This window comes from Crassostrea angulata, chromosome 1 (genome assembly GCF_025612915.1).
Source record: "Crassostrea angulata isolate pt1a10 chromosome 1, ASM2561291v2, whole genome shotgun sequence".
In the NCBI taxonomy this organism is placed as follows: domain Eukaryota; kingdom Metazoa; phylum Mollusca; class Bivalvia; order Ostreida; family Ostreidae; genus Magallana; species Magallana angulata.
Genome location: NC_069111.1, coordinates 36,957,409 through 36,984,113, shown reverse-complemented (window position 1 = coordinate 36,984,113; position 26,705 = coordinate 36,957,409). Strand labels below are relative to the sequence as shown.

At 33.9% G+C, this 26,705-nt stretch overlaps 3 protein-coding genes across 4 annotated transcripts; 2 read left to right on the top strand and 1 right to left on the bottom strand.

The window, feature by feature from the left end:
• Positions 1-268: 268 nt before the first annotated feature.
• Positions 269-5,923, top strand: LOC128161341 (uncharacterized). The gene is made up of 8 exons (XM_052824620.1): positions 269-378; positions 489-604; positions 1,241-1,320; positions 1,863-2,047; positions 2,306-2,456; positions 3,046-3,399; positions 4,144-4,273; positions 4,874-5,923. The coding sequence occupies exons 1-8, from the start codon at positions 316-318 to the stop codon at positions 5,043-5,045; spliced, it is 1,251 nt and encodes a 416-aa protein (XP_052680580.1). The 5' UTR covers positions 269-315; the 3' UTR covers positions 5,046-5,923.
• A 6,465-nt stretch (positions 5,924-12,388) lies between these two features.
• On the bottom strand, positions 12,389-14,737 carry LOC128188217 (protein NCBP2AS2 homolog). The gene is made up of 4 exons (XM_052859136.1): positions 14,615-14,737; positions 14,141-14,171; positions 13,792-13,864; positions 12,389-12,655 (listed from the first exon to the last, which is right to left on the bottom strand). Exons 1-4 carry the CDS (start codon positions 14,635-14,637, stop codon positions 12,489-12,491), a joined length of 294 nt encoding a protein of 97 aa, XP_052715096.1. The 5' UTR covers positions 14,638-14,737; the 3' UTR covers positions 12,389-12,488.
• A 9,504-nt stretch (positions 14,738-24,241) lies between these two features.
• LOC128187305 (uncharacterized) lies at positions 24,242-25,989 on the top strand. Of its 2 annotated transcripts, none has more exons than XM_052857649.1 (2): positions 24,242-24,379; positions 25,009-25,989. In XM_052857649.1, the coding sequence occupies exon 2, from the start codon at positions 25,043-25,045 to the stop codon at positions 25,646-25,648; it is 606 nt and encodes a 201-aa protein (XP_052713609.1). In that variant the 5' UTR covers positions 24,242-24,379; positions 25,009-25,042; the 3' UTR covers positions 25,649-25,989. The 2 variants fall into 2 exon arrangements, with proteins under 2 accessions (XP_052713609.1, XP_052713619.1); XM_052857659.1 differs by lacking the exon at positions 24,242-24,379 and adding an exon at positions 24,735-24,905.
• Positions 25,990-26,705: the final 716 nt, after the last annotated feature.

Genomic DNA, 26,705 nt, shown 5'->3' with positions numbered 1-26,705 from the left:
GGGCCACAATGGGGGGGGGGGGGTTACATATTTCTAAATCTGACCAACAAAACTTTCACCGTAAAAAAGAAAACTCAATGATCAGATTTTTAACGCAAATGTAAATTTAATTATCGGTGCATTCTGCGATAGAGTTAATTCTCTCTGACACAGATAAAGGTTTTGCTTTATCAGAAATAATGAAACCTTCATCGATGAAATTTAGTATCATTTAATATTAGAGCGATCGCACTCAGGCGAACATGTAGATAGGGCGAACGAACCCGATACCGTTTTACCCAGATCCAATTATTGCGGGAAATGTGATTTCAACTCATGCCAAGTGGCAGTGCAAATTGCACTGAATGTACATCTGTATTAACCGTTTCGAATTCCATTGTAAGTATCAATAAGGTTTCTAGAATATGTTTTTCTTAAGCATAAAGCATGTAGCCATCAACTTGTTCACATTGCATGTAGAGACAGACTTGTCGAACTTATTTTTGCAGGGCACTATGAGTACGGAGCCATGTGTGTATTTCAACTCCCCCTCGGGATGTTGGTTCGGTGACCACTGTAGGTTCACCCACGTGAAAGGTGTGGCCCCAAGGTGCCGTTTCTACAGGTAATGTTCATGGTTTCTGTGATTCTTAAATTCTATAAAAGTAGTTTTTTGCAAAAAAACGGTAAATCTTGTCCCATGTTTATTGCAATTTCAAAATCCTGTTAAAGAAAATACATGTATATATAAATGATTTGCCTACAAAGTTATTAAAACTAGCGCACTAAGCACAGTTATGTAAGCTTAGCCCGTATTGATATTCCTGTATTTGCATGTAGGTAATACTAGTACCATATTGACTGGTTTGTATGTACACCCTCACAGGCCTCTGGCTCTCTTTCAATAAGTCATTTATGTATGGGAAGAGAGAGAGTTTTTATATACCCTATCTATATATAAATGAATAGGGTATAAATGTACCCCTCTCTTGTTCCATACATCTAACGGCTTATTGAATGAAAAACAGGCTTTTGGTCTGTATGATGCCAGCTGGAGAAATATCAACGGACCAACACTGGGATTTGAACCAAGGCCCCCTGAAGCTCTAGTCGGGTGCTCTATCATCTGAGCTATTTCATAATTTGCTGCATGTGATCAAACTGGTTTGTTGCACATGTATATATATTATATAATTAATATTATTGTCTTTAGTTAGTTTTTTTTATGAAACTTTAATTATTTAAAGCTTAAACTTTGTAGTGGACCAGGTACCTGCAGAAATGGAAGTCAGTGTTATTTTAGACATGTGGATCTTGAAGGACAGACTAAAAAACTTAAAGGTGAGAAGGATTACATTTAAACTTTGTTATCTTGAACTAAATGGGACTGTTTCCAAAAATTTGAGATATCCGAGTATTCAAGATATTGAGGGTAAAATACTTCAAAAAATAAGTGGTTGGGACTTACAAATCACTTTGACATATATATCCATTGTGTTTGAGATATCGAAGTTCAACTGTATCTTATAATTAAAAGATAGTGCAATGTTTAGGATATGCATATGGATATGTGCATAATCTAGCACTAGATTTAAATACATTGGTGTTTTCAAGACAAGAAAATGGTAAAAAAAAAATTGGCAGTTGAACTCGCGAATGGCAGTCTAGTCAGATATATACTAATAGGGGAATGTACCGGGTGTTCTATCGAAAAGTCAATCTTTGATGATATAGATGAACCTTGAAGATGTCCTCAGTAATGTTATATCAACATGCTGTGCTAGTCCAGATGCACCTATTAGTAAGCTGTAATTATGCTTAGACGACTGAACATGTGTTTCTTTTATTGGTTGGTTAAACTTGGTGATATTTTCTTTTTGTAGACGTAATAACATCCGAGGTTGACAAAGGAATTGCAAGTGCACTTCAAAAATTATCCATGAGTTCTGATGATGCAAAATCCTTTGGATCCAAGAATAAAACCAAAAAAGAAAATGATGAATCGAAGAAGGAACCAACAGCTGAAGGTGATACCAGAAAAATAGTGTGGAAAGAGAAATCAGCAGAGGTGTGTTAAACCAAAGTTAATAAAAAAAAATTCTACATGTAAAATATATCCCAGTTGTTGACAGTTTGACATTCTCATTGTTTGTCATAAAGCAGTATATATACATGCAGTTCTAGAATAATGTTTGTTAATTAATTAAGCTCATTAGTTATCCAACTGCACATATGACAGTGCATCAACTTGACGTTATTTGAGTTTGAACTTTGATATTGAAATATGAATAGTATCATTTCCTTAGACCGTGTTTTAATTTTGTAGGTTGACTGTGCTTCTAAACTAGAGAATGACAAGCCTGACGGTGAAACCATAGCTTCCCCTCCCGAGGACAATAGCTGCTTGAAAAAGGAAGAACAAAATACTTGTGTTGATAAAAACAGCAAGATGGACAAAAGTGGATCAATTAAATGTGGTAAGTGCTCGTTAGAAAAAAGAAACTGTACCAAAATGTAAAAGAAATTCTTTATGCAAATTATTTCATCCTTTATTTATATGTGGTAACTGAGCTGAACTCTTGCTTTTAGGGTTAGGATAGTCCTGGTCAAAGTCCTCCTAACTAAATTTGGGGTTAAAGTATGAAAGAAATCAGGCAAACATTGCATTGATGAAAGAAAATGTTTTTAGCGAAGTAAAAATTCAATTTCGCTCAGAACTCAAGGTTCTTTAATTCATCATCTGCTAAAGATGAACAATTAATAAACTAACCATACTGTTTTTATAGTCAAAGACAAATAGCAAAACAACTTGACAGTAAATTATACAAATGATATTATTAAATAAAACTTTTAAAAAAAATCAATATTGTGCTGTGTTCTTGGCAAAAGGTATACTTAAGTATTGGATAAAGACACTCTTAGTGTTTGAGCTAGATTAGTACATACATGTATAATAATAGAGTGTTTGATTCACACCCCTTTGCCCGTTGCAAATCTAAAAAAGATCTTTAAAAAAAATTAAGATATTCCTGGATTCTATGTAAAATTGAAAATATTTTTTTTCAGGAGAATGTGGAAAACTCATTCACATGAAAACGTTGCCAGGAGTTTCAAATGAAGAGCCTGATGATGCTGAGGATGATGGGAAATCAGTTAGTAGCACCGACAGTGATGTCATTCACAAATACAACGAGCTGGAGCAACATTACTACCACAAGCTCCTCAGCATGAACAAGGACCACCTGGGCTTTCTGCAGCATGATCCTCGCTTCCATAAAGAGACGCTGTGCAATGTCTGTGGCCGTGTGTTTGGGAAGACCCGACATCTTCTGCAACACATCACGGACAAAGTCAAGTCTGGCAGCGATGACGAGGAGAATCACACGGAACTCCTACACGAGCTGGTCTTGGCATTCACAAGTAATTATCAACACCACTTCACATTTCTACATCTTTTTTCTTCATTTTTATACAGTAAAACTCGTTTAGTACGAACAAGGATATAGCAAATTCTCAGATATAGCAAAGTTTATTTGAGTCCCCAGTAAAATTCTTAACAAAACTTTGCAAAATTTTACGGTTATAACTAATTCCGATATAATGAATTTAAGGATATAGCGAACTGATATTGAGTCCTGTAGCGGTGAATAATAGCAAAATTTAACACTTTTTAGTTTTATAACGAATTTCTTTACAGTTTAAAAGTTTGCACTACCATTTAACATAATAGTTTGAATGATTTTTTATTCATATAATTTTTTCAATTCACTATCCGATTATTTAAGGTATCAAAGTAATGTAATTTTTGTTTTAAGCCTCAATTAGCAAAAATTATAGTCTGGTGAAAGTAAACATGTATATAGTGAATTCGCTATAGTTATTATTACGAATTCGTTATATGGATATAACGAAATACGGATATAACGAAGTAAATCCGTTGGTCCCTAGGACTTCACTATAACCGAGTTTTACTGTATGGCTACTAACCATTGCAAATATAACAATAGTGTGTTTTACTGCTATAGACTGGTACCTCTGATAAAGTTTGGGGTGTGTTTACAAGGAATGTGTTGTTCAACCAGTTATGTTGATTAAAAGCAACATCCTGACTGAATCACTGTAAACTTGAATGATAATTTTTACATCATCATTTCTGATATGTAGCTCGAGACATTGGCCTGGACGATGACAAGGAATGTATGGACACCCTGCTTCTTCAGCTGGTGGCGTCCTACACGGGGGACAGCGACTCCTCTAGTGACTCGAACCATAGAAATCTGGGCGACTTCTTCAGGTACATCATTACCCACTTTCATATTTAAATACTTTGACGTAATTATAATTACAGTCAAACTTTGTTTTGTCGAACTAGATGAAACTGTTTAAAAACTTCAAGATATCCGTGTATTTGAGGTATCGAGAGTAAAATACTTTAACAAAATAAGTTTTTGGGACTTACAAATCCTTCCCACATATCCATTGTATTTGAGATATCGAAGTTCAACGGTATTTGAATGAAAATTGTCATTGAAATAATGCATTATTTGTCAGCTTCAAAATATTTCAAGGCATGCATATTTTCATACATCTGGATAGACAAATCAATTTATTCTGGACTTCTGGTTGCATGGTCAGTTTTGTCAGTAGCTATTTGTACAAATCAGATTTCCTATAGAAAATACTCTGTAGATTTACTGGTACTTAAATTGATTTGAATTGCATGTAGACTTTGCAAGTCTTAATTAAACAAACTAAAATGTACTAACAGTCTTTTGGAAATGTGTGTAACTTCACATGAAATATTTTATAACATTCTAAATAAAGTTAGAATTGTGATGGATATAGGTACAATGTATATGATATGCAATGATTTATACTTCATTTAACTTAACAGAATACTAGCTATGAAAGAGCACCTTGGAGACTCGGATGATTCTGATTATGCCTGTAATCCCTGGGGATTTGACGAGGATGACATGTTTGAGCTGGCCTGTCAGGGGATCAAACCTTGGGACCCCGAGGCTGGAATGGCCCTAGCAGTCCTCAATGGATACATTGACATTTGAGAATAAGATGGATGCTTTGAACACAGAGTTCATGCTTTGATTTTGAAACAATTTCTACAAGTTACTGTTCAAGATTTGTGGTTCTACCTCAATTTTTGAGGTGTTTGTCTTTCAAGTAAATATTTTTTGATTGTATTTAAAAAAAAATATGTAATTGATATACATGATGTACATTATATTTATACTTTTCTGCTGTCATTTAGAATGTTTGCTGCTTATATTTCTATGCATTTAATTGACCAAGGGCATACTCTAAAACCTGGCCTGGCCTGGCTTGGCCCCATTTGCCCGGCCTGGCCTCAAAGTTGGCCTGGCCTCACTTTTGGCCTCAAAATTGGCCTGGCCCCAAATTTTGGCCTGGCCTCAAAAATTGGCCTGGCCTCAAATTTGGCCTCTTAAAAAATGTTTAGCCTCAAATTTATATTTATATTTTCTTTACATATTTGATGTTTTTATTGATTTTTTATTGATTTATTTTCAATGCACTTTAAACATCCCTTTTGGTGGCTATAGTGTCATAAAGTGAAAGTGTTTTAAAAATAATAGTTACAATTGAAAATATAGTACTAACAATATATGTGTATGACTACAAGTATGTTGAGTAATCAATTCTAACAGATTTTTATTCAGTCTGATTTAAATTATTTAGAACTTAAGAATGTGATTTTGCCCTGCCATTATATAATCATGGCATGTTTTTGCAATGTATTTAGATCAAACTGCTCTCAGGATTTGACAATATCTATGAAACTCTTCCTTTACCAACGACTTCTTTGAGAAAAAAGTAATGGAAGAGGCCAATATTTGTTTATTCTAATCAACATAAAAAATCACAAAATATTCTGCTTTGTTCAAATTCTGATAATGACATTTCCCCATAGGAAAACAATTATTTCCTAAATATACAAGCAACACATGCATGAAACTCTACCCTAACTAGGAGGTGATGATTAATGACCATTGCTGAGTCAAGGTATTGAAGGATGCAATGTTGCGGTTGTTCACAAATGCCATTAATTAAATTAGACATGTGAAATGTTAAACGACAGGATAGGCAATGAATCTGACCCCAGTGTAGCAGATTAGGGACAGAAAAGGTTGATATTGAAATTCTGTTAGGGAGGGAAATTTGGGCTTGATTGGTGTTGACAGGTAATGTAAACAAACAGCAAATATTAAAGTGCATTACACTGTGATAACAATTTAATGCTATGTACCAGTTTACAAATGTTTTGGATATCAATCAGGTCAGTCTCTTAAAATGGTGTTTGGGAGATGGGAGTGGCAACTTAATCGCTTTAGTATTGGCAAAATCTATTCCTTATAGTAAGAGCAGTGCTGTACATGCATGTCATAGGTATTTTTTTGTGTGTTTAGACATGGATTAAAGTAATTCAACTTGAAAAATCGGTCATCTTGTCATATATATATATTCATATGATTGTTCCTTACGAAAATTTAATTTCTAAAATAAATCAATAAAAACTTAATCTAATTCTAAGAAAATGAGAAAAAAAGAAATTTTAAAATTTGAGGCCAAAAATTTTTGAAGAGGCCAAGTGAGAGGCCAGGCCAATTTTTGAGGCCAGGCCAAAATTTGGGGCCAGGCCAAGTTTGAGGCCAAAAGTGAGGCCAGGCCAACTTTGAGGCCAGGCCGGGCCAATGGGGCCAAGCCAGGCCAGGCCAGGTTTTAGAGTATGCCATTGACCAAGATATTGTTCCCAAAATACATTTTGCAATCACCATATACCTGTTGTTTTTTCTAAATATACCCCAGCAAACAAAGTTTAGGGGGTTACCCGGTATATTGGTTTCACCCTTGCGTCTGTCTGTAGACGCAACTTTGTCCCCCTATAGAATTTTTTAATTGCATGGAACAGTCTGAAAATTTGTATATATGTTGATCGGCATCTGAAGATGTGCACCTGCAATTTTTTTGAAGATCAGACAAGATTTAATGATTTTATGAGAGTTTTTATTTTCCTTGTACTCTGGATGTTGAAAAGTAAGGGAGGTAATCCTTACATATTTTATTAATAGTATTAAAAAAACTCTAATATATATTTATATGAATACATCCAGATGGAGGTTTTTTGTCTTTATGTCATAACTGGATTTTTTTTTATAAGTATTCTATCAACTGACAATGCACAATTTTTATTTGTCAATGATCAATTCTTACGAGCTAATAAGAACATCAAAGACAAGTGTGGCTGAATTCATTTGTCCCAAGGGGGGCATTATCTGAGCCATGGTTTAGATGAAGCATGTGTTTAGGGAAACTTGATAATCTGTAAAATGGGTGGTGGTTTTTGGGCTATTTTAAAACTGTTTCATGTAAACCAAAAGTTTCTATCATTATAAGGAAATAAATATCATTAACAAGAGGCCCATGGGGCCACATCGCTCACCTGAGCAACAATTGGCGTTCAAAAGATATTGTGCCATATGGTCCCTCGGTAGAATAACAAAAAATAAATATTGTCAAGTATTCGAATTTTACAATTATTTTTGCATACACGTAATCTTTGACATTGTACCTTCATGAAATACTATTTTTTACCAGAATAAGAAAATCCTACGCATGATATAAAACTAAACATTTGGTAGGGGTACACTGTTAAGTTGTTAACTTCCAATTCCCTATATTTTCGTTCTGCCCCCCCCCCCACACACACTTTGTAAAGCGATCAAAATATATGAGAGCATATAGGTACATTTGTTTCATCAACTACTTACTTGTTATTGTATTTAAAAAAAATATATAATAGTTATTGTATTTTATTTAAAAAATCCTTCATGTATAGATGTGAAGAAGAAAATTGTACCTCAATGTGCTCAATTCCTCAAATTAAAACATTCAAAAATTTAATTTGTTTTCCATTATAATTAAATGACTGTTATTTACCTCGCGTACAAACCAGGATAATTTTCCGCTGTGATATTTTCTTAGGAATAGCGATAATTATTTTATCCCCATAACAGAAATGTGTCAAAACTATGGAAACTGTTTTAAAGATGTCGTTTTTATTTACTCGTGTCTGAAAAACTATCAAAATTGATGTAGATTTCACATTATTTATTGTATAATGAGGGGACCCCAGAGAGTAGGTATATACAGAATATCATTCTTTTATTTTTTTTGTTCAAGTATTTAACATACTCTAATTCATATAGAATTTCTAATGTTCAACCAAAATTTCAGCGTCAATCGTAGAATTATAAGCAAGATACAGAGCTCACAGTTTCCCTAGGTTTGAGTCATATTTTGTTGACATGACTTTATTACATTCAGCTTAAGATTTTTAACTTGGTATTTCCTATTCACCATTAAAAATGGAAAAAAAGAATGGCCTAAGATTTTCAATTCTTTTATTCACTCAAGACCAGTTCATTGGTATTTAAGGTTCAAAATCAGTTTATACAAATGTACACAAACACAGTCAAGGATTACATGTACAGTAGGAGTAATAATGACGAAATAAGGTTAAGTTTACAATACAATAAGTTGTTAAAATTGGTTTCTGGAAGAACAGACTTTGAAAATTTTCTTAATAAATATTGACAAATTTTTTACTTCTTTAATCTTTAGTTTTTAAGATCTGTGTACAAACATAGAATTGTGAGCAAATCTCTGTATCTTAATTGCTTATAATTCGAAGCTTAACACTCAAATATGGTTAGTAAATAGAAATTGTAAACAATTAAACACAAGAAACATGCATGCACTATAACAAATAAAGAACACAATTTTTTTTTTCGAAATGAATCATATATACACTGTAACACATGTATATATACCTACATATTTCCTTCAGCGATATCAAACTCTATTTAAACTGAATAAACTCGAGAAAATGCCGAGCATCGATCTCAACAAAACCTATTGCATTAATCTACCATTACGCAAAAGATAATGCCGAATTACCGATAGAATGAATTGTATTTCAGTACTTTTTTGATACATCAGATTTTGCTTAATTTGCGCAGGTAAAGAGTTAACTGTTTGATCTACCGAAGTCTCTGTTTGAATTGATACGTAAAAATCACGAAATACGAGAGTTCCCAGGTTAAAATACAAAGCATAAATAATGCATACGAAACGAAAATCAGTCCTAGCTAACACCAACGTCATGTGTGAAATCTGTCAACGCATTGAAATATTTAGCCTCAATTTACTTCACAAAATCGGCACCAATATATTTTGCATGTTTCAAAAATTTCCCTTCATACACGAACTGTTGCATAAACAAGCAAATTCATCATAGTCAGATCGACCCAGGCCCTTTTTCGTATAATGTCATGGCTGCTTTAAACAAAGAACCTCGTTTTAGAAGTATGGAATACGAGTCTTGGTAAAATGGGTATGCAAACCCGGGCCGTGGCAAATTAAAAGCCGGGGTAGATCGGCAATCGTCAATTCCAAATACGCACTATTTTGCGGCAATATTTACAGCGAATACAAATATAACTGGTCCATCAAATATCCTGAAATTTTAATGAGATTGGCAGATTAATAACTGCCAATCTTTTGTTTTGACCAGGCCAAGTCTTGCCTACCCATTTTACCGGATGCCGAACCGAACCGAAGCTGAAACACGCCTTTCCTTTATCATTATTTTCGTAATAACTCAGACTTGAAACTGAATTAGACCTTAATTTTTGCAATTTATATTTTCCTTCCCATAAGGATAATTTATGCTAAACTACGTTGAATTTGCCTCGGTAGTTCTTGAGAAGAAGATTTTTAAAAATGCACCCCCCTTTTTCTACAGTTTCAAGGTTTTCTCCGCTTTGAATACAGATCGTACTTTTATTTCTGCAATTTATATTCGCCATCCCATAAGGATGCTTTGTGCCAAATTTGGTTGAAATTGGATAAGCGGTTTTAGAGAAGAAGTTCAAAATGTAAAAAGTTTACAGACGGACGGACGGACAGACAGACAGACGGACGGACGGACGACGGACAAAATGTGATCAGAATAGCTCACTTGAGCTTTCAGCTCAGGTGAGCTAATAATATAGAAGTTAACTATTTTTAGAAGTTGTTTAAATTTATTAGTCAAGTAAATTGATGAAGTGACGCTATAGGGCATTAATTTAAATAAAATTCAAAATTACTGATATGATTGTAGTGTTTTTTTTTAAAATTGTTTGTAATATTAACTTTCTTGTTTACATTTTTTAAATAATATGGTAATTATGGTGTTGTTTTGGGAGTTGATTAAATTTAACAAGCTCATCAGAGAAAATCTGGTATAGTCCTATGAGATCAATTTTTCTGATATGGAGTTCCATTGTACCACAGGAGAAAGTGGGGAAAATTTGAAACAACTAATTGCATCTGTCAAGACTTTTAGTAGAAAGATATTCAATCATAGTCCTATGGGATCAATTTTCTGATATGGAGTTCCATTGTACTACATGAGAAAGTGGGGAAAATTTGAAACAACTAATTGCATCTGTCAAGATATTAGAAAGACATTCTAAGTTTTATCAACAGAAGAGCATTGCTTTGCTATCAGTATTTTCATTTACTGCAAAGGGAGGGGTTATTGTCATTTTGTTGGTTTTTTTTAATAACAATGAAATAAAAAAAATATCAGATACATGAATTTTAAAATGTATCACTGTTATACATATGTATTTACCAGCAGTGAAATTCTGACAATTTTGATTTTAATTTTTTTTTTTTTTTTTACCATTCTTGATTTTTATTTTATTTGTATGAGTTCAAATCTTTATTATTCAATTCAATTATTTGTCCCATTGCGGGGGTATTAGTCCCATTAGGACAGTTCTAGTTTCAACTTGGCTTACTTTTAGAGTGGTTGAGACTTAAAGCATGAGTTTTCTTTTTGTATTTTTGTTAAAAGAAAAAAATAAATATACACATGTACCAAGTGTTAAATATTGGATTTGAAAAGTCCCTTTCAATATACATGGTACATTGCGAGCTCTTTAAGCCTGCCAGACTTTGCATTGGGAAACCACGGTTGGTGAAATGTAGGACTACGCAGGTTTAAATGATGTAGATTAAACAATGCTGATTCATCATATTTGACAATTTATGTCAATTTGACCTGCTTAAGAGCAGAGATACCTGTCAATCATGTGATCACAGTTAAATATATTACATGTAATAACAATTATATGCTTAACAAGGCCGGTCTAATTTGTTCTGCCCTAGATTTTTGAATGAAATTTTTTACATGAATTTCTACTGATATAATTATTATTTTAAGATTAAAAAAACAAGACATTTACCACAACATAGGACCCTATGGGATTTTGCTTGAAATGTATCAATTTTGCACATTTTTTTAAAACTTCTGCCCTAGGGATTTCCTTTTCTGTTCTACATATTAAAGTAATTGCTAAAAGGCATCAAATGGTCAAATAAAAAAAAGCCCTTTTACCTCCTGGTTTGTTCCAGGGGTCTTATCAAAGTTTTATTATGTATGCCCATTTTCCCAGTTTGTCAGATAATTGCTATTTTTTATTTGACAAAGACGAAAATGGTGATCTTTATAGTATTATTAAAACATTCAGACATATTTAAGTAATATATAACATCAAATATTAAGGGTCATTGATATGAAATACATAGTTACTGTCTTGAAATATACGATTTAAATATTTAGGCGGGTTAAATAAACGGGACAGAGGGCTAGGCTTGCTGAACCCTCTTCACGTTTTCGACCCGAGCCCAAATATAGCTTATACTTCGAGACATTTATTTTTATTCCACAATATAATATCAATTTTATGCATCAAACGAGCAATTTTCAACAAATTTCGCTGAATTTTTGCTGTTAAAACTATCACGCCATGGCGTCAACAAAGCAAAAAGATGTCACAATACAAATGAAACGCTGTGCGAAAGCGTGCGTACTCGTTCTGTACTCAGCCTCGTTAATTTTAATTACCCAAAATGCCTATTTACTTGACAGGTCAAGGAAAACCTATTCTTGGTACATGTTTAAGTTTTAAAAGAATACATGTACAATAGCATTTTCATCAAGTTATTGTAATAACCTCGATATACCCATATACTGGGTAGGTACACAAAGTTAAGAATCAATATTGCACATACTTATTTTAATTCATGTGAACATACATGTTGGTACAAGTACTTTTAACTCGCTGGCCAGTGAGATTGAGATATCCAGGCATTGTAAACATCAGGATTGAATTGTGAATTACATGTAGTGGGTGGGACCAGGATATAAATGTATGAACAACATATACCAGTATCCCTCATTTAAAACACAATGTCCATGTTTTGACTGTAAATGTATCTGGTAATTCAGTAAATATGTTAAGATCAGACAAAGATTAAACAAATTTTTTCACATTTTATTAAAATCTCTCATACACACACAAGCATGCATTCATTCATCACAGAAAATACTGTTTCTTTTCTCTTCACTACATTCTTGTCTATTGTTTTTTAGTCTTTTTCTCTAGTTCCTTGAACCCCTCTCTAAGTTCCCTCTTAAATGTCTCTGTAAATCCAATTTGTTTACGTGGTGTGCTGCTAGAACTTTGTGTGTTTTTCGTTGCATTTTCAGCCATCTTCTGTATTTTTCCTAAGATATCCCTAATTTCTGAAAAAAAATTTACAACACATTACCGATATGTACAATAAACAAAGAGACTGACAGTCAATTTTGAAGAGGGGCACAACTTCTACAGGTCTGTCTTGTAAAAAATAACCATACATTCAAGAGAACTACATGTGCTTTAAGCTGAACATGACTCAAATACAAGTAGGCACCAGCACATGGGTATATAACAACCCTTTGTTACATTTGATTGCACATCTGAAACCCATGGCTGATGAGGACTTTTATTCCTTGATTTATGTGCTTTTTCTGTTTGTATATTAAAAGCATTGGCCTGTTTATTTGATGTTACTTTCTTCCTAGCTTGAATATGGAGCATAAATTTAAAAACTTCATAGCGACAGAGTTAACATGGCAATGTATTAAAAAGATATACCAGGTATATTCATACAGGTGAGAACTGTACATCAAAATACTTTGAACTTTTATGAGGTTTACTGCTTATATAGGAGTTGTGTAGATAGCAGCAAGAAAAGAGAACCATGTCTGAGAATGCCTTATACAAGTCATGTTCAGCATTAACATTTAACAGCCAAAAAGAAGAAGATAATAGTTCTATTAACAAAAAGAGGGGGAATATTTAAACAATAAAATTCTTTCTTTGGTGATTCATTCGGGATATGAAGGTAGCGCGGGTTATGTGAATTTTTTCTGCAAAGATCCCTACCTTCATTACCCGAATTAATCATCAAAGGAAGCATTTTATTGTTTATATTAAGATCTTTCTTTTAGACAATTGATGAATTGATTATGAAAAGTAAGTAAAATTCACTAAATTACTGTTAATGTACGTAAGTACATTAAATAAAAGAAACAGCCAAATCGTCTCCTGAGAGACTTTGAGTCTGACGTCGTCATGATTATTTCGTGCAGTCCGTGATTTTTCCTAGGTAGTTGTAGGTCTCATTCCAATCAATAAACTGGGCGTGTCAAGTTTGGTCCTGTCACTTTCTTGTCAGTTCCAGCCACTGTAGATTTCGACCAGTCAATAAACGGGGCGTGTAGATTTCAATCTGGCTTTTTCTATAGAGCTATGAATTAACTATAAGTTTCCGTAAGAAATAGAGGGAATAATACTTGGTGGATGTAAATATAAATAAATAACCTTATGAATATACCTCCTGCATTAAACCTGTGGAAGATTCCTACAGTATATTTGGCTGCGAGCCTTATAGGTCGGCTATCTGCGAGCTGAAACAGACATAACACCTAGGTGAGTGGCGTTAGCATATCAGTTGTTGAAAAAAAAAATTGTATTTATAATTACTGAGACATCTAACAAAAAATGTCAAACTATATACATATAACTTGATGTTTTTAATATTTAATACTAAATTAATACATAGTTGAGTCTAGAGAAGAAAAAATAAATGCTAAAATAATTCCAGTCAACCAGCTTGTTACTTGTAGCATTTTTGATAATAGTAAAAAATAAAGTTATCAATGCTTATTGAAGTTTTCACTTACCTTTTGAATAAACTGATCATTGTGCAGAAGCCTGAAAATGAAAAAAAATAGATATCGTTTTCCATTACATCAGTTTATACATGAACATAGTACAGCTATGATTGAAGTTTATAAATTGAAACCTGGGAACTGAACAAATGTGATATCATGTGATTTCCTTACATAACATTTCAATGCACAACCTTACATATTCATTAATTCCCCTATCATATCTCATTGTTTTCATACTGCATAAAAACACATCATCAATCTGAAAACATTGAATAATCATGTAAATCAAATACCTGTGAAATGAGATCCTGTTATTTACTTTATCATAATTCATAACCTTCAAAATGCAGTTTTATTTACTCCGTATTTGTAATAACTTAAAATAGCATTGGACATTCTTTACTGTTTTACAGAGGTTAAAACCCCTGTGGAATTACACGAATAGGGGAACACATAAGGCTATGTCCCTTTCACGAGTCTCACCTTAATAAATGTCGAAAAACCATCTGTTGTGATATTCTTTGAATATTTCATAAACCAATCTCTTCGTTTTTCATTCTTACAAAGTCAAGGTTAGCGCTGTGAATGTCGATCCCGATCTAAAATTGAAACAAGCTTACTTATTTAGATCTATCATAGTTTTAAACAAGAAAGCATATATTGACGCAAGCGTCAAATGGGCCGCAGAAAATAAACGGCGGCCCGTAATAAACGTCATATATTTGACTTATAACTATTTTTTTCTGTAGAGCTACAGTGCTACATCTACGTTTCTTAAAATGTTAAATATCATAGGCGTCGGAACCGGGGGGGGGGGGGGGGGGGGGGTTTGCAAAGGTAGACCTAACCATTAGGTTAGCCACATAGCATTAGAGAGGGGCTCTCTACTTTTTCTCGCAGCAAACAAAATTGTTCCTAGATTAACCTTAAAAAGATTGAAATATTAATAGTGGTACTAGCCCCCCCCCCCTCCCCCCCCCGACGGATTAGGAATTCCACATGATTTGGGAATTTTTTTTTATAGGAAAGATATTATTTTTGGAGAGTTATAGGTATACCCCCCCCCCCCCCCCAAAAGGGTAGGATTTTCATGATTTTGAGAATATAATGTTCTTCTTTTTTCATTTTTTTTTGTTTGTCAAGATTTCTGATGGTTAGTCTAGCCCCCCCCCCCCCCACTTTCAATTTGCTTCCGACGCCACTAAATATCATCGACCATGAGACTTATTCTCTGGAAAGTATGTCATATATCAACATTTCAAAATTAGATTAGGGAATAACAAATATCAACATAATCAAAGCAATATAAAACTAGTAGACTTATTGATCATGGAACAATAAGGAGTTCTTTCCAATACTAATTGCTTCTTTTGTTTTGTTAAATCATTTTTAAAAAAACCTAAGAAAAATTCTAAAAACCTTTTCTCCAGGCGGTAGCAAACCCAAGACCCTTAGACCCGAAGTCTAGAGCGTTGCCTATACGATATGAAACTCGTTTACGGAAGCGTAAAGTAAAGATTTTGTTAAGTAGTCAATTTGAATTATGGAGGGAGCACATTGCGATCACTGGGTGGGGTGGGGGGTGGAGGCATACATCTTAACATTTGTTGACGTGCTCGGAATAAATATAAATAAACTAATTAAAAAAAGGATCTAAGTGTACGTATTTATTTCTCTAATTCTAGAAACGTCGCTATAGCTATAGCAAGCTAGAGAGAGAGAGAGAGAGAGAGAGAGAGAGAGAGAGAGAGAGAGAGAGAGAGAGAGACATTAAAGCAGCATCTATTAACAGCACGTCGAGGTGTTTCCCGAGCTCTGCATGAAAGGCCCCAAAAGCTGAGAAACATTCACGACATGACAGCTTTACACATTTTTGAACGACCTTGACATTTGACATTCACCTTTCAGCATGCGAAAAAGTCAACGAAGTCATTGCAAGTTGTTTCGTGTCTTTGCGATGAGTCGTTTTTATATCTTAAAGTTTTTGCGTTATAATTTCTCTTTGAGGGATGCAAAACTACTTGTGAGACCAAGAGCATATTTTTACTAGCCCGATATAGATTACATAATACACCATGAACAATTGAGAATAAGTAATACTATTAATCGATCTCTTAGTAATTAAACTATGTTCTATAAAATACATTCACAAGGACATGTTGCACACTTTGTAATAGAGTTACTCCACTTTGTTCGTCAGATCAAGTATGACAATTTTATTCAAAACCCACATGTATACATCAGCAAAGGGAGCATTTTATCATTTTTATATTTACATCTTTCCTCTGACAAATTAACAATCTAATTAAGAAATAAGAAATAGAGGGAATCATACTTAGTGAATGTAAATATATATCTTACTTTATATCGAGTCTAGCATGAGAAACTCATGATCACTATACCCTTTTTAGTCATACAATGTACTTGTAGCTGTAACGAGTCTATTCTAGTAATTGTACACATTCTTTGTAAGTCGATGGTTTTGCCGCGCTTAGGTGTGGTTGTCGTTACCTCGCCATTTTTTGCTTTCTCTAGTTTCTTAAAGCTGCTTGGTCCGATTTTTTTGTTATTACAGCATCAATTTTTTTTCTTTACAAACCATTTATTTAAGAAAGTTAGGGACTTTCTCCTATTTACACCAGCAGAATCAGTCTCCTTTCAAAGTTAGAAATATTCAAAGTAAATAAAAATAATTTCTTTTTGGGCAAACGAAAAAACAAACCAAAATGCATCACGGGAATGTTTAGAAAAGGAAACCGTTTGGTTTCGTCCCCCGAATAATTGGGTTTATTCAACCCGCATGCTATGCATCAATTGTAAAGAAAGAAAACTTAAGAAATATTAGTGAACAAAACGTACACATGTTTATTTGTAATTTGTCTGATCATTTCGACCTTTATTTAAAGCGATGTCAAAGTCGTAATACAACCATACCCGTCTCGTTGTCAGGGTGATCTTTAACATGAGGCGAAATAACGCGGTACCCTTTTAATGTCGTTTGTTTTGTTAGCAAATTTTGTACGTATTTTTCTTAATTGAAATTTGGTTTTTTTGACTGGGAAAACTACTGCAATGTCTATTATTATACATATACTTAGCATAACCATCGTTTAAAAGCGTGCATAAAATTTGATGTAAAATCGGACCAAGCAGCTTTAAGCATAGATGGAAGATGGAACCTGATTTTTTCTGAAACATCGTCGGAACTCGCAGGAATTTTCTCACACAGTCGGAAATCATTGAATTTTCTCCGTAATTCCGAGCGATCTCCTTTCAAAATTTTAATGCCAATTTTTTATTTTACATTGTTTAACGTTAGCTAAAAACTTTGTTGAACATCAATATGAATTATCTAAATTATTCTCGAATGGTGGTCCTGCGATTTAATACTCGAATACTTGTAGTTGAGACGTATTGTGTTGACGGGATCTCGTATCTAGGTGCACATGTTATGTTGTCTATAGTAAATGATCATTTATCAAATAAATGGATGAAAAAAAATATTCAAGCCCTCTACCTGATTACAATCCATTTGAAAAAAAGGAATTGTGCTTGTGTCTAAGGTCAAGGATATTGTAAATTGGTTTAAAAAAAATCTGATTGTGATCTCGATTCCTTGCTACCTTATCAACTTGAAACTAACCTAAATTAAGATGTAAACAACTATGAATCGATACAGGTAGTTCAAACGAGATAGGGAGAGACAACATTTATATCTTAAAAGTAGATAATCTAGATGAATTAAATCCATTAATAAATACATCGATCGATGCTAAAAACGTTAATCTAATGTTATTTGGGCTCCAGAAATTCTATTAGGATGTACTTTTGCCTTAAATACTTATAAAAGCACGGAATTTTGCGATGAATAGAATGAGAACTGAGGTCACGTGCAGCCAGCCGCGGATCAAGCGATCATTCATGAGGGATTACGGTAAATTAATCTTCATTTGTTGTGTGCATGTAAAACCTCTTCAGTCCCCATATTCAATCCCTGATATCTTTCGATGTTTTAATCAACCTGTCAATTAAATCCTTCATCACTTGATTTGGCGCCTTGGTAGCCTCGACCCCTTAGTTCTGTGGCCTCATCTGTCATCATCTATCAATGATATCTTCAAAACATATACATTTTGTTTCTTATTAGTGGTAAATTAGATTTAATTTATACATATTCCAAGGAATATTAATTAATAAGATGTACCACAACTATAGACTGCTGGATTGACATTTCTTTTAAAGCAGAAAAAAATGACGTCGACAAAAGACAGAACCTCCATTGTCAGCAATGGCCGCTTAGAACTCCTACATCACGTGACACGTCTAGAAGCAAAGTGATATGCAGCATTAACCTTCTTATGATGACATAAGCAAAGTTGGCACTTATAAAGTAACAACTAATTGTTAACAGCACATCGCAAAGTTAATTTGCAAAGTTCATTGAATCAACAACAGATTTGCCCCCAAATACAGAATTTTAAAAATCACAGATGGTTATCTTTGATGATTCATTCGGGATATAAAAGTAACGACATTGCAGAAAAAATACATAACCCGCGTTAACGCGTTATGTATTTTTTTCTGCGATGATCGCTACCTTCATACCCGCATGTATCACCAAAGAAAGCATTTTATTGTTTATATTAACATCTTTCTTATCATCCAAAGAAGGCATTTATTGTTTATATTAACATCTTTCTTTTAACTAATTAATAAATTGATTACGAAAAGTAAGTAAATTTCACTAGATTACTCTTAATGCACATAAATACGTTAACTAAAAGAAACAGCCAAATCGTCTCCTGTGGAACTTTGAGTCTGACACCATCATGATTATTTCGTGCAGTCCGTGACATTTCTAAGGTCGCTGTAGATTTTTACCAATCGATAAACAGGGCGTTTCAACTTCAGTCCTGTCAGTTTCAGTCGCTGTAGATTTCAGTCTGGCTGTTTCTATAGAGCTATGAATTAACTATAAGTTTCCGTAAGAAATAGAGGGAATAATACTTGGTAGATGTACATATATGCGAGTGAGCCTTTACATTAACCCTCACCTCTGTTCTTTTATCTGCAATGCCAACCATGCAAACACTGTGGTTCGAACCAAAGAAGCAAAATCGTAACGTACATTAACCCTCACCTCTGTTCTTTTATCTGCAATGCCAACCATGCAAACACTGTGGTTCGAACCAAAGAAGCAAAATCGTAACGTATCGTCACGTGTTTGAATAGAACTAGATGCAGAGTTCTCTCTCTCTCTCTCTCTCTCTCTCTCTCTCTCTCTCTCTCTCTCTCTCTCTCTCTCTCTCCATGAAATTCCAATACATGTACATTTACACTTTTAATCAACGAAAGTTAAACGTCTGTACATTTTGAAAAAAAGATAGACAGTTGACAATCTTTATGTTTTATTTAGGTCATACATCAGTTAGACAACTCGCTCTCCTATTCCAAGCCAGATAAATTCCATTCCGCATATTTCTTTCCGGACATTAATTCTTTAAACGGTAGCTTACAGGATCTTGTCCAATCAAATTGAACCAGAAGCATAGGCCTCCCTTGTGAAATTTACATCAGGCGAGGGAGGCAGCCATTTTTAATAAAGCTGGTATGATTAATTGGATTTTTATTTCAAGTATTTCTTTTGCGGCCTGATAAACTGCATGAAATGGCCATTATGATTTAATTTGATGAAATATCCAATGATTATGGCTACAGGTCATTGTGGGAAAAAATTTTCCTTATTATTTTAATCATTAAATGATTTATATATTTCTATTTTAGATATGAGGATCGCAACGAGAGAATACGTGTATTGGTTCGTTTAAGATAATGGCATTCGTTGGCCATGACATCGTAAAATTAAATATAACCATGCAATATATTGCCATTCTGCAAAATACACAGTTGTATACATGGCCAAAGCTCAAATAGGCATTATAGACGACAAATTATCCAACATATTTGCCTTTTAATTTTAAATATGATACTCTTATTATACAAAAAATAATATCAAAATATATAAGATTTTTGCAAGTTTTCTTTATCGTCTTGCAGAGTTCTTCTTCTTAAGGAGATAAAAATGGGTTAAAAATGGCCCCCACCACCCTGCCGTCTTAAAACATGTATTTCCCATATGAACGTTTGAAAAATCCGCCCACATACTCGTAATCATTTCATATTTTGAAAACAATAAATTTTCTGCAAAATGTTTTTTCGTCAAAATTCAATATGGGGATATTTAGATACGCGAAACACCAATAAAAGTGCAAAGAAGGAAACGTGATCAATGTGACACGTGGTATTTTTCACTCACCCACAAACAAACCTCAAGTCCACCGCCAAATGTGGCATCAAATCAATAAGCAATGGTTGGACCATCAATAAACTTCCTTTTGATTTTTTTAGGGTTATTTCATTAAGTAGAACAAACTGTTTATTGTTTTAATTAATTCCAATTTCCTGGAACACCCATTTTTTTGCCCATTGAACGCTTTCAAAATATTAACAAAAAATCTGATTAATAAAAAGGGAGGAATTAGTGATGAGGGGATAGAATTGTGTGCGTAAGTTAGTGATATCAAATAAAATTTGTTTACGCAAATCATATTGTTGTACATTTATGATAAAATGATATTTGACAAGTAGGGAAAAAAAGGATTGAGTTTTAGACGTTTTTTATTTCATCATAAGTATTTGTCCCTTTCATGTGAAATGTACGTCACCTGTCCGCAATTTTTCAATTTCCCAACATACCGTAAAGAAAAAATGTAAATAAAGGAATAATTAGGCCTGTATCTCACGTGAACAAATAACATGCTTATATGGAAAACTACTACTAACGTTTACGGTTTTTCCCTTTTAAGGATAATTCCGACGAAATGAACAAACTGAATATAAATAAGTGAAACTAAATGTGTTTGATGATGATTAATAGTTTGTTACATAAGAAGGTACTTCTTTCTTTGTGTTTGTCCCTACCTGTATTTTGAAATTCTTCATACTTTAGGGCGGCCTTGCCCTCGGGTTTTGACTCAGTGAAAAGTCATGATCATTTAGCCCGTCACCTGTTTTTTTTTTTTATGACAAAACTTACAACACAGATAAGAAATGAATTTGCGCAGTTTTGTTGAAATCCCAAGACTAACTATAATCAAGCACTTGGCTATGATGGATATATCACAAAGTCTAAATTTATAGTCGCTGACGGCTTGTGCAGCCTCTACCGTCTCTTGATAAATTAGCAGACAGCATGTACCATAATTACCATACTCAGGCAAGGGTCCATGTCTTGATGATGTCACTACTGAATATTCTTACCAAGTTCTATTTAATCATAACTAAAGACTTTTTAAAAGATGTTGCATGTATGAACGTGATAACGTCGGGCGAAGGTTTCTGTCTTGTACTTTTAGGAGAATTTGTTATACGCATTTGAAGAATCATTCTAATGCCAGTATCAATGGCGTCGGAAGCAAATTTAAAGGGGGGGGGGCTTGACTCATAAGAAATCTTGTAAAACCAAAAAAGGAGGATTTGGGTTATGGTTTAATATGTCTAACTTTGCCAAAAAAGGGGGGGGTGGGGCTTAGCCCCCCCCCCCCCCCCGGTTACAACGCCAAGGAGTATCAAATTGTAAATTGATTTACGTGCCAATATTTTTAAATCATTGACATTCAAAAAATAGATAAGGTAATAAATAATAAAACTGGCGTATATTTGAAAGATTCAAATTGAAGTTGACTGATATACGATGAATTATAATTCTTCCTGAAACTTGCAAGAATCGTCGATTTTAAATGTTATCAGCTACTTTTGAACATATTCATGTATTAGGTTAAAAAATAGAGCACTTTATATTGAACCCTTGAACTATTTTCAAAACCTTTGTGTTTTATTTGCAGTCTATTTGAGTACCTTGATGTGTAGATCTTATACACCCAGATAAATCATTCTTCTGCTCCGAAACCCACACTTTAAACAGAAATTGAATGGAAACTTATTTATAGCCGTTATTTTGAATTAAAGTTCAACAGATCTCATGCCAATTTTCAAAAATAGCTCATCGGAACAATATAATGTTTGCTCTGGTGTAAAATCCAAAGGATCAAACATCTTTGCAAACAAAGCTCTCGCATTTCGGTCGCTTCTTTTCGGCCGGCACCATTGCAAGTATGCATACATTTTTCTATAAAAATGAACGCCTTTTTGGCACGAATTTTGTTTGAACGATACATAACAAACTTTACAGTAAAAAAAAACCCTCTGTTTTGTTCATTTTTTCTATCAAATGCTTGCAGCTAGAATAATGATATAAAACCTTTGCAGCATAGTGATACACCTGCCTAAAGTATATATATGTGATCAATATTTTTCTATTTAACAAGTAAACATGGATTTTTATGAAGTTGTGAACAACAATGGACATTGCACCCCCACAAGGAGAAAAATTCCACTTCTGAGAAAAAGAAAACACTTTGATGAAAAAATAAAATTCTCACTGTGCATCAGTACGAGGTATTTTGGCCGAGACGTTGGAGAGGGGGTGCAGAGAATGCTTGTCCAATAAATAATTACTTATTTTTGATCGTCGCACCTGTGTCAGTGTTTATAAATTTATATTACGTAAACAACAAATGCAGGAGAAGTGCGTAATATACAAATGTATGACAGTATGTACATCTTGTCTTCATCGTAGCCGAGGTAGCTCATCCCAGCATTAATTAATCTATATGAGTGTGTGGGGGTGGGGGTGGGGGGTAGTTAGATTTGACTTTATTATAAAATTGAGGCAGACCTTTCGTTGTCTTTAAAATTTAAATTTTATTGTATTTTTATTTTCATTGCAAAAAAAAAAAAGAAAAAAAAGTTGATTAAAACATACACATGGTAAACCGCAACATGATATTTATGAATAAACACAACTAAACGATTATATTAAAATAATATTAGAATAATCTATCAAATTCTTATCACAAATGCACGCACTGATTACCTTTTTATTAATTTGAAAATATAGGGAAAACGGTTATCAAGTTTATCAGATAGCAAAATAATGTTACTAAAGACTTCATGCTTACAATAATGTAATTTTTGTATATCTTATGAAATTACTGGATGGTACACAATATGCCTACAAATAAATTTGAAGAAGCCCAGTAAACTTGTTATTTATCTCATATTGCTATATACGCTGTCCCACCCGGTAATTTCAATAAAAATCAATGGGACACCTCATTGGAAAAAGTACATCATTATTCTGGTTAATGTGACAGAAATAATGGGTTGAAACACGCCAGCAAGATGTTTATTCGCTATAAGGTGCCCTTGACCCAAGATGTCTAGGTTATGTTTGAGTTTGAAAGACCCCCGATAAGAGAGAAATATTGATAATCCAGTCAGTCAAGGCCGGCTATTATTATGTTTAACCGTCAACCCAGTAAATATGATCTATTTGAAATGTTGCCAAAGATGGGGAAAGCCCAATATGTTCTCTCGGAGATTTTCTCATATTTAATCAGGCAAAGTGCTATCAATATTATCTAATTCACCGAACATACCCAAACGCAATAATAATTCTCTTTCTAAATGCAAATAAGTTACCTAAACCGAATAAGTTAAGTAAACCGAAAGCCAAATTTCATAATATGATATATAAAAAAAAATATGGTTTTGACAGAAAAGTAAATGTTTTAATATTAATTAATATTTAAGTGGTTATGAATATATATATACATGTGGGTATATTCAACTAGATCAGATAAATAATTGTGTATCACTATAAAATCTTACTCTTAAAATTTTAGTAAGATATATTAATACATTAATATGATATATGTATAAAAAGTTGAAAATGAAAATGAATAATTTCGAAATTATAAAAATATTTCATTTTTTCCAAAATGATATAATATGCAGTATAGATATACAGCGACATGGAAATAGATCTGGCCTGTTCGCTTTATTTCAAATTGATAGTATAGATATTTCTTTTTTTTTTTTTTAATCTGACGAAATCCGTGACGAGATCCCAACACTGTCATTTATCCGCAATCCAAGTCCTCGTCCAATCTGGACGGCGAATGTAGTCATTTACCTGAACGGGACCCGCCCCTTACCTATATGTAAACACAAAATTGCCGCTACACATTAGCTGGGTGACCATATTTGACCGACAACCTGTGCCAACAAGACCGACATCAAAATAATTAAAGTTCTTCAAATATCAAATTGCTTAATACACACAAGGTATGATTTTGTCATTTCATAATTTTTAATTATAAATAATTTACTCCCAAAGTGTTAATTTTTTTTTATAATTTGTAAAATATTGTTTTTTAAAACGTTTTAAATATGGTTTAATGTAAGGAAAAAATATTTGTCGCGTCACATAAAACACTTCGGAAAATCAATTATCCAACCACACCACTGGTTTGTGGTCAATCGACGCGGTTGAATTAAAAAGGCCCTATTCACTTAAACGGTAATTAATTTAAATATTTAAATCATCAATGGCCACCGGCTCAGTGGGCGCATCATTCTGAATGTAGAAATAATTGTGGCTTTGTACTCTAGAAATCTCGGTTGGTGTTTGTATGGAGTTAATGACTCCTGTTAAGCTTCGTTTACTTTCCCTTGTTTTCGATGATCGTCATGCTTTGGATTTTCTGGCGGCCATTATTAATTAAGTAGACACGATTCGCGAGCCGAGGCGTCATAGATAAATAAACCATCAAACACCCATCTTACTCAGTCTGCGGCGACCTTACAGAATGTAAGCATTAGGCAGTTCAGGGAATAACTGTGTATTCAATTAACCTTATTCTATATTACTCATGTTTTGATCACGTACCGTAACGTTTCTTTTGTTTTTCCAGATTTACTAGTACATATACCAGACTCTGAATCGAGATGCTGCTTAACCAAGAGGTCAGCAAATTCATAGAAAAAGAAATCCCCTGGATCAGTTCCCTACCAATGGTGACATCATTGATAAACGGACGACACGTCATCATTGACTACATGACGCAACCTCAAATCACAGAGACCTATTGCATGATACAGGAGGCGGCTCAAAACGGGGACGGGTACGGGATCGACGAATTCGACTCCGAGAAGGACTTCCGTCGGGAAATCGAAGGAAGTGATTGTTACGCCGTGATTTGTAAGGAAAGCGGAGATCTATTGGCCGGGTTCATTTTGGCGGTCAGCAAGTTCTATAGAGGAGTGAGTGGAGTAGTAGACCCGTTTATTATAGTCAAACGCTCCGAACGAAATCAAAAACTTGGTGAGTTTTGCATGAGGAAGGCCATCGAGTTTTCCAAGAAACTCGGATACATGGGAATGTACGTGGACACTTTCTCCAACAATGTCGCCGTTCAGAGAATCCTTGAAAAAATTGGAGATTTCCAGAAAGTTGGATTCCTGCCAATGGGTGGTAAATTGCATGATGGACAATTAATAGGCTCTGTGATTTACTACCGGGACCTACAAACAAACCCTTCAGACGACACGTGATTGCGTTTTTAATGTTCATTTTCCCCATGGACGGCCTAATATCCAATTAGGTCAAAATGAGTTGCCTTGAAAGAACTATAAAGCTGGATTTCACCGGTTTTTACATCTTACTTACAAACGGCTTGCCAAGCGAAGAAGGAATTTAATTAGTCAATTCTGTCTGCAGTGGCCAATGCACCAAGAAGAAAGGTCTCTCAGGCACATTCTACCGAGAACTTTTAACATTCCAGATGGTTTATATTGTAGATATCACGAAGAATTTGATTCAAAACAAACGATATCTATATACACAATGTACAATTATTCTATATTAATGTCTGAATAAAATTATTATAAAAAGAGTACTTCTTTCTTTTGTTTAAATTTAATTCTTAATGCGTCAAGTAAGATGATGTGAACACACGATTTCATAATTTGAAAAAAAAAAATTATCTTTAAGAGATGAGAATTAATTGTGAATTCCATTTAATATGTTTAAGTTTTTGCAAAGTTGAGCGCATTAATTTGATGAAAGGAAAAAATATATATTTCCAAGTTTATAATGGACTCGGTTTTAATGTTATAACTTATCAATTGGTCCTTAACTTATACTTCTTTGTATCTTGATTTCTTGGTAATCAATCTCTCAGACTGGGTGACGAAAACGTAAAAATTCCATTGATAATGAATAGCCATTCTGATTCCTGTCAAATTAATCGCCGTTGATTCAGAATAGTGTTGCACAACGATTGCCAAGTGTTACACAGTACAGTATATAACACCAGTAGAACTTCAGGTTCGCGCATATACACCACCCCCCCCCCCCCCCCCCGAAATAATGACCCAGGTTAGATTTACCCAAAAGGAAAAATCGCTGGGGGGAAATAAACTACCCCCAACTGTTGTACAAATCATCCCCCCCCCTTCCGCCCTGTGATATAATTTTTGTCTTGTTTCCGGATTTAATTAACCGACTTCCGGGACTGAACCATGTTTGATTAGGAACAAACCAAATATGTGTTTTAAGTCTGCAATCATCATTTGACAGGCTACGGAGAAATACTATCTCCTGATACGT